Raw genomic sequence first — 13,843 nt, forward strand, 5'->3', positions numbered from 1 at the left:
GCACTTGCCAAAGAAGTCAAAAGGCGTTCCAGCTTCTCCCTGTGAAGAAAGGACACAAGCATGGGTGTGCCATGGCAGAGAAAGAAACATGCAGCTCTGCCTCCCTTTTGTGTACTGAGCCTATCTAGTTTCACAAGGAACAAAGAAATTACTAACCATTAAACTTAGAACTTTTAAAACAGGTGGATTGTGTAGCAAATGCCCCCTTCACTCTTGACTAGGTAAACATTAAGCATTTTGCCCTAAAGGCTGTTGGAATTATCTGGCATACAGTGTCACAAAGGATTGGGATAAATTAAAAGCAGATTCTAGGATTAAACAAAAAGAAAACACCTTTGATTTAGAACAGGGGTGTCCAAACTTTTTGGCAGGAGGGCCACATTATCTCTCTGACACTGAACTGGGGAAAAAAGAATTAATTTACATTTAAAATTTGAATAAATTTGCATAAGTGTACATAAATGAATATATTAGAGATGGAACTTATATGAATGAATGACATTCTTGTGATAACTCAAGGCCTATAAAAAGCTTGGCGCAAAGAAAGGCCAGCCTTTCCATTGCTGTCACTGCTGCTTCACAGACGTGAAACAGCAAGCAGTGGAGGGAGCCCTCAGCTCACGCTAGAGGTTGACCCTCATGCTGATAGCAGTTGCATTGGGCCAGCAAGGGCTCCAGCAAGTGTCCAGTGGGCCAGAGGCTTGTTGGAAACTGGGAGCTCCTTGTGGGCCAGATTGGGGGTCCCCAAGGGCTGCAAATGGCCCCCGGGTTAGGGTTTGGGCACCCCTGGTTTGAAGGAAGAGTTATGATTCTTATTGCACCTTGCCATTAGCAGAATGTACATTCCACTGGTCGCAACTGCTGAAAACTGGCCATAAAGCACACTCTGGCAGCACACTGAGCAGTGCACTGGTTGAGTACTGGCAGGAAGGCTGGAGCCTTCCTGTGTACGTCAGGGGATTGCTGGCCATCCGCTGGAGCAGGTAAGTCAGTAGGGGAGGCAGGAGAGACAGGATGGTGAAACCGAGTGGGAAAGGGCAGGGAGGCTGCAGGAGAGGGTGTATCCGATGGTGATGGCGTGCGCCTGATCCTATCCTCTTCGTGGGCAGCTTCTTAGCTCCCTTTCTCTCCTTGGACTTGCACCAGCAAAATCAGCCAGCTGAAGCAGTCCCCTCAGGCAGCAGATTTGTGGGAAGCGCCCATCTCTGTCTGCCTACTTGTTTGCATGGCTCCTCCTTCTCTTTCCACTACCTGACTGGAAAAAGGAGGGGGGAACAGAAAGAAAGAGGAAATGTGGAGGGAAAGAGAACATACGAGTGGGCTAGAGAACACAGGTTGTCACAAACATCACCCTTGGGGTAGGGAAGGACCAGGGGAGATTCCCAAGTCAACCAGGATTTAAGCCTCCTCCACCTACACCATCCTCCACAAACCCCCAAGAGCAATGTTTATTTATTTAGCTTACTCCAAGCCCCAGGTCCTATTAACATACATGTCCTTGGTTAATTATTGCACTCAATTTTCATGTAAAAGATTTTTATTATAGCTTTAAGGGAGCTTCAATTGCTCCAATAACATATCTACATGAATTACAGTAGCTTAAAAACAAGAAAAGATCATATCTAAAAAGAGACTAAAATTACCATCTTACAGGTCTCTCAGCATTTCTTCCAGTATAAAAGCTGTTAACCCCCAGCTCCCTTCCTCCTGCTGTGTGTGTTTTCAGGCACCCATGCCCATGTTTTATTCTATAAATTACTAATGCACTACACCTGGGTAACAAACACCCAACTTAATCCATCTTAAAGGGAAAGGGACTTGCCCCACACCCGTGACACAGGTGAGTAGGAAGAGCAGAGGCTGGCACATCTTTGGGTAAGGGGGTGGCTTTGGAAAGCTTCCTCAAGCATCAGGAGGTTTTGGACCAGCCCTGGATTACAGTATGCTATAAATGCACAATTACAGCATGAAAGATTGCAACTTTCAGAAGGGAAATGAAATCACTGTATATCATGGCAGGGGCGCCTATATGATCGTTGCTTAGAAAAACATAACCAGCAGTAAGCAAACAGTGTCACTCACTCCACAACCACAAAGCATCAAACAGTGTGTCTTGAACAAAAAAAAAATATTTATTATCCTCCTTTATGGTCATAAGACCTTAAGACTTCTTGTATAGTCAGAACATGTTCTAGGCTTGCTACAGAGCAAGGTAGCTGGGCTTAGTCATTTGCAAAATCTCCAATTAGACATGAGCTACACTACAAGCTACACTATTTGGGGGAATACCAAAAGATTCTAAAGATGTGGGTTCCTCTCCCCCCCCCCCCAAATAAGGATAACAATGAAGCTAGACAAAGTTTTCAAAATAGTAGGCTATGGAAGAGGCAGCCTTGGTGGTGTTTCTTTTGAAAGGAATGCTTGTTGAGTGCTGCAGTCATACAGTGAGGGAGCATGCCCTGCCTCAAAAGACTTGGGGGGAAAAGTCTTTTTCCTTTATAGTAAGAAATACTATATAGTAAGAAATGCAATAAACATAAGGAAAAGGCCTTTATGAGTTAATGTCAAAGTGATTCTTGTTTCTCTTAACAAAAGGAACATAACAGCCCAATGCTATGCCCACTGCTCTCCTGCAGAACATGTGTTCTGCCAGGGGAAGTGCAATGATGCCAGCAGAAGCTATGTTCCACCAGCAAGCGCAACAAAACCATCATTGCAATGGCTGTTGGCTGTACGTGTGAGCCAACAGAGAGGCCACTGGTAGCACTGGTGAGTTGGTAGTGGAGGTGAGTGGTGGGAGGAATGGGGCTGTTTCTGGGAGGAGAAGGGGAGGAACCAGGTTCATGGAGTATGTAGAAGGGGTGGATCCAGTGACAATGGTGCACAATGGACCTTATCCTCTCTCCTTTTCCCTCCTTGGAGATATACCACCAAAATAGGGAGCCTATGTCCAAGGAGACCCATAAGCTCCACAAAATGTTTGTTTTACTTATCTCCAGTTTGCCTTCAAGTCACTTCCCTTTCATAGTTTGCAGTGTGTGTCTTTATGGCAAGGCAGCATCTGCACTGGTGGCTGGGGGCTAGGATTAGGCTGTAAGGCCCCCTTCAGATGTTTCAAAACTGTCTACAGAAATGTGTCAAAGATTCCTGGAATTGTGCCATGCTAGCTCCACCCCAGCCAATAACAAGATCATAAAGCTTCCCCCTCCTCATGACCCATGATTATTCGCAGTGACAAATGCAGAATGTGAGGAGAGAACGACAGATGAAGATTCTCTCTCTGCATTCAGTATTTTTCATGGCACACATACACTGAATGTGTGCAGTATGCGTGTCTGGGGCTTCCAAATGCATCAATGGTGGGGGCAGGTTAGCATGAAATGATCTTGGGGGCTTTCCCTGCATAGTACACTGTTGTAAACATCTGAAGAGGGGTTATGACTTTTGAGATGTTTTGGTTTCCTCCTTACAATCTCTCGAGTGTACTGTATATACATATTTTTTTGTAATGGAACGCACCGAAATGATCTTGGGGGCTTTCCCTGCATACCTGTACACTGTTGTAAACATCTGAAGAGGGGTTATGACTTTTGAGATGTTCTGGGGCTTCCAAAGTGCATCAATGGTGGGGGCAGGTTAGCATGAAATGATCTTGGGGGCTTTCCCTGCATACCTGTACACTGTTGTAAACATCTGAAGAGGGGTTATGACTTTTGAGATGTTTTGGTTTCCTCCTTACAATCTCTCGAGTGTACTGTATATACATATTTTTTTGTAATGGAACGCACCGAAATGATCTTGGGGGCTTTCCCTGCATACCTGTACACTGTTGTAAACATCTGAAGAGGGGTTATGACTTTTGAGATGTTCTGGGGCTTCCAAAGTGCATCAATGGTGGGGGCAGGTTAGCATGAAATGATCTTGGGGGCTTTCCCTGCATACCTGTACACTGTTGTAAACATCTGAAGAGGGGTTATGACTTTTGAGATGTTTTGGTTTCCTCCTTACAATCTCTCGAGTGTACTGTATATACATATTTTTTTGTAATGGAACACACCAGCACCTTTTTTTCCCTCCTCTCTGCCCCCACCTTTTTTCCCCCCTGCCTGCACCACCCCGCCCCCTTTTTTTCCCTCCTCCTTGCCCCCACCTTTTTTCCCCTGCCTGCACCACCCCGCTCTGCACTGCTGGCTAGGGAGGGATTCGAACCTCCAACCTTGTGCTCCACAGCCCAGCACTCTCTCCATTAGGTTATAGGAAAGCCTGTTGTCAAAGTGTTCAGAACTAATATATAAGGTCTTCAGCCCAGCTGGTGGCTATCAGTACCTCAAGTATTAGTTCCAAACACTTTGAGCCTAAGACCTCTGGTGGCTCAGTGGTTAAATTATAGGTCTGTGGAGCCAGAGGCTTGGGGTTCAAATCCCACTGAGGAATAATTTTTTTTTTTTTTTAGGTGGGAAGGTGCTCCATGGCTGCAAAATATAAAGGTTGGTTAAGTTAAGCTCCAGGTGCTTAAGTTAAGCTCCTGGAGTGAGCCCCCTGCTGGAGGCTGTGGGTTAAGTCCTACCTGGGACTAAAAAAAAAAAAAGTTAAAAAAAGAGCCTGCCTGGGACTGAACTTTGAGGAGCTTTGCAGCCTCAACTGGCCCCCCTTTTGGCAACTAGCAACCAACCTTTATATTTTGCAGCCATGGAGCACCTTTCCACCTTAAAAAAAAAAATTATTCCTCAGTGGGATCTGAACCCCCAGCCTCTGGCTCCACAGACCTATAATTTAACCACTGAGCCACCAGAGGTCTTAGGTTCAAAGTGTTTGGAACTAACACTTGAGGCACTGATGGCCACCAGCTGGGCTGAAGACCTTATATATTTGTTCTGAACACTTTAACTACTGTATAGGCTTTCCTATAGCCCAATGGAGAGAGTTTCCTATAGCCCAATGGAACACCTCCCCACCTAAAAAAAAATGGGGTGATTCACTTCAGCTGTGGCAGGAGTGCTTTTGCTACCAGGGAGCTCACACGGGACGTGTGTGTGTGTGTGTGCGCGCGCGTGCGCACGCATGTATAAAAAATGGTTTAAAAATAAATAAATAAATAAAAAGTTGTGAGTTCCTGCACCTATTTTTTTTTTACAAAAAAAGCACTGTATTTAGGAATTGTCATTTCTGCTATTCTCCATGATTTGGGCAACCAAAGTTTTAATACAGAGAATTTTTGTACCATGCCAGTTATTTGTAACTACAATTTTAGCTGCTCTTACAAGATTTCATACCGTTTCATAGTGCTCCAGTCAAAAAAGTCCCATGAAGGTAACCCAACAGAATAAATAATATATCAGCTAGCAGTTGGAAAGAATAGAGCATCCTTCTCTAGAAAGATAGAATTTAGAAGCAAGCTTTTAAAGCTTTCCAAGTTTTATGGCAACTTAGCAGGGGAATGAAGAATTGTATTACTTGCCACTAATAATTACCTGAGAAAAATCTTCCATAAGTACTTGTGACACTCACCCAATCTCTCACCATACACCAATTGCACTAGCAATGAACGGGCTATCTGGGAGAAGAATTCCATTTTACCTGCAACAAAAAGGCAATCTAGAAGCAAGATATACAGGCTGTGCAGAGCAAATGAGAAAAAAAATGCACGTTTGTTGCACGTAAGCAGCTAATATGGCACACCTCTTGCAGCAGGCAAGTGAAATCTGTATATCAAGTCTGCTCAATGATTTTTTTTCCTTCGGTGTTGGCAAAAGTCTAATGAGCTCTCATTGTCAGCTGTAGGCTCCCTGGGTAGCAATAATCACTCCCTAATGATCACTGCTGCTATGTCTGTTAAAAGGGAATACTGATAGTCCTCAAAGGACTGTTGTGTGGATAATGCCAGATAGAAATTCTTAAGGAGCATTTTTAGAATAGCATTCTAGTCTAAACTGGTGTTTATTCAGTACATAGATGTAAAACCTGCAAACAGTTTAAACATCTCTTGTGAAAGGGGCCTAGCCTGTATAGTCTATTATAAAATGTCTCTGGTCTGCATTGTATCTGAACAGTATGAATCTGCCTGATTACTGGGTTCATTGTTGGGGGGGAGGAGCTGAACTGCATCCCACGGAGTGCAGTTTGTGGGAACATAGGAGAAAGGGATCCCAGTAACAGCACCCAAATTATCAAACTCCCTCATCCAGGATGTCCATTTGGCCCCATCGTTACCAGTCGTCATCTGTATTTGTTTTACTTATCTTTCTATTGGTTAACTCCATGGATTTTAGTTCGGTCTTTCTAAGACTGATTGTTACCTCTTGGATTGTGTTTTGCTGTAGTTATTGTTTTATGTTTTTAATATTGATTCTACACTGATTGTGTGCCACCCTGATAGGAAGTTTGGCTACAATTTTTTTTTAATCATTTACAGTACTTTCAATAAATAACTGAACACATGAAGCTGTCTTATTGTACTGAGTGAGACCATTGAGCCATCTAGGTGGGTATTGATTGGCAGCAGCTCTCCAGGGTATGTTTCCCAACCCTACCAGGAGATGCCAAAGAATGAACCTAGGATCTTCTGTAGACAAAGCCAGAGCACTACCACTGAGTTACAGCCCCTCAGAAAAGGAGGTGAGTTCCACTATTGTTCCTATCAAATGGAGGCTTCACAAGCTTCTACCATTGTGGGTATTTCCCCTTCGTTCATTCAGGAGTGACACATCTTAAGCCAAGAGAGACATTCTGAGTATCGCTTTATGAAAATGCCTCCAAGACAAACATGCAAAGTCCAAGCAACAAATGCTACTTTTATTCTGTGGCTAATGTCTTTTCAGTACAAATGTGGCAGTAAAATTAGGCAGCTGACACAAGCTCAGGGCCCAATCCTATCCAACTTCCCAGTGCTGATGCAGCTGCAATGCAGCCTGAGATAAGGATACAAACATTTCCTTACCTTGAGGAGACCTCCCTGTCTGCTGCTCCACTGAAGGATGCAGCCCGTGCCCTGTTGGCATGGCTACATCAGTAATGGAAAGTTGGACAAGATTGGTTCCTCAGTTTCCTTAGGGTCCAATCTTATCCAACTTTCCAGCACCAGTGCAGCCGCAATGCAGCCCCAAGGTAAGGGAACAAATGCTCCCATACCTTGAAAATGCCTCTGTGATGCCTCCCCACCTTCCCACCATTGGCATTGCTGCACGAGCACAAAATTGGATAGGATTGGGCCCACAGCTCCCTAAAATTGCTTTCCTTGGATGCTTTTTTTGAAATAAACTTGGTTCTTGGTTTTATGAGGCAGTTGCCAAAATATATCATGAAATAACATGGAATGTATCATGAAAGTAGTACAGTTCCTCATTTGCAATGATGAACTGTACTATTTTCATGCTGCAAAAACCTTTCCTGTTGCAGATTTTGCAACATGCAATGCAAAAGAGAAACTTCTTTCATGCTGGTGATGGAAGAGGAAAGAGACCACCTGGGCACAACCAGGGGATGCTGCCGGCTCTGAAGGGCTAAGACCCACCTCCACAGGCAGATGCTGCCTGCCTCCCTTCTGGGGGTTGCCTTCGCCCCGCCCTCTACTCCGTGTCTAGCCAATCGGTGTCACTTGCTAACCGAAAGGGGCGGGGAGAGAACGCTCGGGCGCAGCCAATGGCAGGCGCTGCCAGGCGTTGCTAGGAGACGGGTGTAAACTGTTTCAGGATAACTTCCGCGACTGGAGGACCGGGCCAAACTGCGGGGATGGAGATCCCCAGCCACGGGAAGGGAGGCGGCCGCCGCCCGCTGACTCCCGCGCAAAGAGCCGAGCTGGAAGTGAGGTGCGGGGGGTTGCTGGGAGATGAGGGGCTGCCAGGGGGGCTCCAGCAGGCGAGCTTGTCTCTGAGAGGCTTACCAAGCCTGCTCCATGAAGCCGCCTCGCCCTTTCAGCACCTGCCCCCCACCATACAAAATGGCACGCACCCCCCTTTTGTGCCACTCTTTTAGGCTGCAGTCCTATCCACACTTTCCTGGGGGTAAGTCCCATTGACTACAATGGGGCTTACTTCTGAGTAGACATGCATAAGATTGGGGTCTCAGGCTGCAGTCCTATCCACCCTTTCCTGGGGGTAAGTCCCATTGGTTATAATGGGGCTTATGTCTGAGTAGACATGCATAGGATTGGGCTCTGAGCCTGCAAACCTATGCACACTTTGCTGGGAGTAAGCTACATTGACTATAATGGGGCTTAGTTCTGAGTAATGGGGCTCGCAGCAAAGTCCAACAGACTGCCGGGGATGTGCTAACGACTACTGGCTCCAGCTCTGTTCTGAGATACAGATAGCAACTGACACAGGCAACATCAAGGGGATGTATGATGGTATCAAGCAGGCCCTAGGTCCAACACAGAAGAAAATTGCCCCTCTGAAGTCTGCCACAGGCGAGGTCATCCAGAATCGGGCGCAGCAGATGGAACGCTGGGTGCAGCACTACTCTGAGCTATATTCCAGAGAAAATGTAGTCACCGAAGAAGCACTGAACAACATTGAGTGCCTGCCTGTGCTGGAGGAGCTTGACAGTGAACCAACCCTAGAAGAACTTCACGTGGCCCTGGACACCCTTGCCTTTGGCAAGGCACCTGGAAAAGACAGCATCCCTGCTGAAGTCCTAAAGTGCTGCAAAGAGATCATCATCACTGAGCTGCATGAAATCCTCTGTCTTTGCTGGAGAGAAGGTGGAGTACCTCAAGACATGAGGGATGCAAACATCATCACGCTGTACAAGAACAAAGGTGACAGGGGTGACTGCAACAACTACTGTGGCATCTCACTCCTTAGCGTTGTAGTAAAGCTGTTTGCCCAAATTGCACTAAAGAGGCTCCAGGTACTTGCAGAGAGCGTCTATCCAGAATCGCAGTGTGGATTCCGAGCCAACAGGTCCACCACTGATATGGTATTCTCCCTTAGACAACTGCAGGAGAAATGCAGGGAACAACGACAGCCACTCTTTATAGCCTTCATAGATCTCATGAAGGCTTTCGACCTGGTCAGCAGAGATGCCTCTTCAAGATTCTCCCCGAGATCAGATGTCCACCCAGGCTCCTCAGCATCATCAGATCTTTCCACAAGGACATGAAGGGCACTGTTGTCTTCGATGGCTCCACATCAGACCCCTTTGACATCTGAAGCGGAGTGAAGCAGGGCTGTGTTCTTTTGCCAACCTTGTTTGGGATTTTCTTCGCTGTCCTGCTGAAGCAGGCCTTTGGAACTGCAACAGAAGGCATCTATCTCTGGACCAGATCAGACAGAAAGCTCTTCAACCTCTCCAGACTGAGAGCAAAGTCCAAAGTCCAGCTGAAATGTCTGCGTGACTTCCTCTTTGCCGATGATGCAGCTGTCACTACCCACTCTGCCAAAGATCTCCAGCAGCTCATGGATCGTTTTAGCAAGGCCTGCCAAGATTTTGGACTGACAATCAGCCTAAAGAAAACACAGGTTTTCTTCAGGTTCAGGATGTGGACTCACCTCCCTGCATTACAATCTCTGCACATGAACTGGAGGTTTGTGTACCTTGGCTCAACGATCTCTGACACTCTTTCTCCGTAAACAAACGCATCGGTAAACAAAAGCGTAAACAAACGCATCGGTAAAGCAGCTACCACGTTTTCCAGACTCACAAAGAGAGTCTGGTCCAACAAGAAGCTGACAGAACATACCAAGATCCAGGTCTACAGATCTTGCGTCCTGAATACAATTCTGTACTGCAGCGAGTCATGGACTCTTCACTCACAACAGAAGAGGAAACTGAACGCTTTCCACATGCGCTGCCTCCGATGCATTCTCGGCATCACCTGGCAGGACAAAGTTCCAAACAACACAGTCCTGGAACGTGCTGGAATCCCTAGCATGTATGCACTGCTGAAACAGAGACGCCTGCTTTGGCTCGGTCATGTTGTGAGAATGGATGATGGCCGGATCCCAAAGGATCTCCTCTATGGAGGACTCGTGCAAGGAAAGCGCCCTACAGGTAGACCACAGCTGCGATACAAGGGCATCTGCAAGAGGGATCTGAAGGCCTTAGGAGTGGACCTTAACAGGTGGGAAACCCTGGCCTCTGAGCGGCCCGCTTGGAGGCAGGCTGTGCAGCATGGCCTTTCCCAGTTTGAAGAGACACTTTGCCAACAGTCTGAGGCTAAGAGGCAAAGAAGGAAGGCCCATAGCCAGGGAGACAGACCAGGGACAGACTGCACTTGCTCCCGGTGTGGAAGGGATTGTCACTCCCAAATTGGCCTTTTCAGCCACACTAGACGCTGTTCCAGAACCACCATTCAGAGCGCGATACCATAGTCTTTCAAGACTGAAGGTTGCCAACATGTCAGTTCTGAGTAGACATGCATAGAGTTGGGCTCCTGAAGCACTACCATCCACTCTGGAATTCGCGGACTAATAGCCCAACCCCATGCATGTTTACTCAGGAGTAAGTCACATTGTAGTCAGTGGGGTTTACGCCAGGAAAGTGTGCATAGGATTGCAGCCTGAGGGCCCAATCCTATCCAATTTTCCAGTGCTAGTGCAGCCGTACTAATGGGACATACGCTGTTTCCTGTGGTGGGGAGGCAGAGGTCTCCTCAAGGTATGGGAACATTTGTTCCCTGACATTGGGGCTGCACAGGTGTTGGAAAGTTGGATAGGATTGGGCCCTTAGTCATCTGCTATCCCTTCTTGAATGATGTTTTTCTCCTGAATGCAGGTGTGGACAGGCTGGCTTCTTTCTGAGTTTATGTCCCCTGAAAGGTTAAGGATATACAGTAGTGGTTGTTTTACACACCTGTGCAAATGACTAGTTTGCAAATCCCCTAATTGCCCCACTAATAAATGATCCTCCCCTAAGTCCAATCCTATCCAACTTTCTAGCACTGATGCAGCCATGCTAATAGGCATGTGCTGAATCCTGTGGTGGAGAGGCAGTCCTGGAGGCCCCATCAGGGCTGCCTTGTGGCTGCATCAGCACTGGAAAGTTGGATTGGATTAGGCCCTAAGTAACTATAGGTGCAATCCTAACCATCTTTCCAGCACTGGTTTAAAGGCAATGCAGCTCGGAGGTAAGGTGACAAACATTCATTTACCTTGAGGAGGCCTCTGTGACTACCCCCCTTGCAACTGCAGGATGCAGCACATGCCCCATTGGCAGAGCTATGTCAGAGCTGGAAAGTTGGTTAGGATTTGGGCCTAACTTGGTTAAGCAACTGCTTTTATTTTTACCCTATGCAGTATATTTGTGAATGGGGGTGAGGCAGGACCACCCTACCAGTGTCCTCTGAAAATCTCTGCAGCCTAGCCCTGTGATTGCTTCTGTGTTCTGCCTGCTTGCTCAGGTGCAAGTGGGCAGAACATGTGCTGAATCACTGGGTTAGGCTGTGGCAATTTTTGGAGAATGCTGGTGGGGTGGTCCTGCCTCACCTGCTGCCCCCACACTGCTCATCCCTGTTGTGAATTATAGTATTATAGTACATGTGTGAATTATAGCATAACAGATTTGACACTATAAAGTGTATGTACATTTTCTTGAGTTGCCCTCTCCCTCACATTCTTAGAGAGAAAGAGATGTACATATATAATGCATACAATCTGTATATAACTACAGAACACAAACAACTGTGACTCTACTCCATGGAAATGTTGGTATATGCCATTCTCTTTCCTGAAAAACCATTGTGTTTCTTTTACAATAGTCTTATAATCCTGACGTTATATTTTCTTCAAGATGGGTGCAGGGATTCATCAACAGGAAGGTTGGCTTTGTTGATAAAAGAACTATCTGTTATCCTTCTGGCAACTACATTGTTTTTATCCACATTGAGACAAAGGAGAAGTCACTCTTGCGCTGTAAGAATGGAAACATAGGAGCCTTTGCTGTGAGCGGGAATCAGCATATAGTTGCATTTTCTAACCGGCAGCTGAATCCTACAATCTATATCTACAATTATCCAGGACTGAAGAAACAGGCCAAATTAAAAGGTATTTTTTAGCTCACAAAAATACAAAGCACTATTTTGATTTGCCAGTGAAACTGAGAGAAAGCTAGAACTAAACTGTATGATATGATTTTTCATTTATTGTGATCAGATATCTCAACTGCTTTTTCTTTAGATAAAATAAAAAGAAGCTGTCAGACAGATTAGGCTCAGGGATTTTGGCCTGGGATGGTGGTGGTTTGGTTAACCCTCCTCCCTGCAGTGTTTCCCTGACTTACAGACCAATCCTATCCACACTTTCCTGGGAGTAAGCCCCATTGACTGTAATGGGACTTACTTCTGAGTAGACATGCATAGGCTTGGGCTGCTGAATCACATACTCCCCTCTGCTTGATGCTGTTATTTCCGGTGAGGCTGAAAAAAGTCAGGAACTCAAATTGTATTTGTATTTTTTCTCCTTCATAGGAAATGTGCATTTCAGTGATAGCTATTTAAAATGGGGAAACGATATCAAGGAAAGGGTCAGACCAGGGGTGTCAAACTCATTTAATATAGTGGGCCGAATAGCATTCATGATGCCTACTAAGCATCAGAAGTGATGTCATGAAACAGGAAATGATGATATTAAGCAGGTCATGACCAGAAATAAGCACTTTTTTCTCACTTAGGACCTCATTAGCTGCAAAACAGAAAATATGCAAATCTTGATCATATTTTCAGGATATGGGAAAGCTCAATTTTCATGTGGGCTGCCTTTTCAGCAGTGACAACTCAGCACAGCTTAGCAGCTGATAGCGGTGATGGGAAAGCCTGAGGGCTGGATAAAGTGCTTCCAGGGGCCGCATCAGGCCCCCAGACCTTATGCTTGGCATCCTTGGGTTACTCACCTTCCCCAGTACAGTGGCTGTTATCCAAACTGCCATCTCCCAGCTGCTTTTCTCCACAGAAAAATGTCAGCAGTTCCTACTACTGCTCCTGTGTTATGTTTAGTTGAGCCATTATTTGAACAAATCCTTTTGGCTAAAGCACCTACTAGAATACTACAATCACATGCACTTACTTGGGAATATGCCCTCCAAAAGTGACTGGGGGGATGTTATTGAGGCCTATAAAATCATGAATGGTATGAGGAAAGTTTTCACACTACCTGTATATGTTGAATGTTTTATTTGGTTGCATATGTGTTGTGACCGCTTTTCCATGCTCTTTTATATTTCAGGGCAGGCCAGTCTGGACTACTCTGCACTAGCATTCAGTTACACAGGTCCTTACCTAGCTAGTTATTCCTCACTCCCAGAGTTTTCTCTCTCAATATGGTAAGTGTAGCACACCTTGCTTTCATATGGGCAGGGATATATGTCTTAATATTGATGATTATGATTATTTTATTTGTAAACCATTTTTGTACTGCTTTTCAATTAAAAAAAAGTTCATTAAGTGGTTTGCAAACCAAAATAATAGAACAGAGGGTTCTCTGTCCCAAAGGGCTCCAAGTATTTAAAAAAATCACAAAAGAGACACCAGTAAATGCCAACTGGAAAAGATGCTATGCTAGGGTGAATACAGACAGTCACTCTCCCCTGGGCTAAGTGTAAAAGCGTCATTACTTAAAAGGTGCTTCTTAACCCAGTTAACTAATAAACAGATCTGTGGCTGGCATTCAGACAAAACTTTTTCATTTTCTACACGTAAAGACAAATTCAAAAGTACAGTGGGCCCTCAGTATCCATGGGAGATCTGTTTCAGGACCCCTTGTGGATACCAAGTTCTGCAGATCACAGAATGTTGGAGTTGGAAGGGACCTTAGAGATCATCTAGTCTGCAACTCCATGGGGCAGACTGTTCTAGTGCCAGGCACCATTCTTATCATGTTTGCGTAAGCACCCAGGTGGCCACAGTTGGAAA

General features: G+C 45.6%; 1 protein-coding gene across 1 annotated transcript in view; it reads left to right on the forward strand.

Moving 5' to 3' along the window:
* The first annotated feature begins 7,728 nt into the window (after positions 1 to 7,728).
* The window catches only part of CFAP43 (cilia and flagella associated protein 43), a 60,312-nt gene continuing 54,197 nt past the window's right edge, over positions 7,729 to 13,843 (forward strand). Inside the window, exons 1-3 of the mRNA XM_066621136.1 lie at positions 7,729 to 7,805; positions 11,728 to 11,981; positions 13,158 to 13,254. Coding sequence (XP_066477233.1) covers positions 7,729 to 7,805; positions 11,728 to 11,981; positions 13,158 to 13,254 — 428 coding nt within the window. The remainder of the gene's footprint in view (positions 7,806 to 11,727; positions 11,982 to 13,157; positions 13,255 to 13,843) is intronic.

This window comes from Tiliqua scincoides, chromosome 3 (genome assembly GCF_035046505.1).
Source record: "Tiliqua scincoides isolate rTilSci1 chromosome 3, rTilSci1.hap2, whole genome shotgun sequence".
NCBI classification, from domain to species: Eukaryota; Metazoa; Chordata; class Lepidosauria; order Squamata; family Scincidae; genus Tiliqua; species Tiliqua scincoides.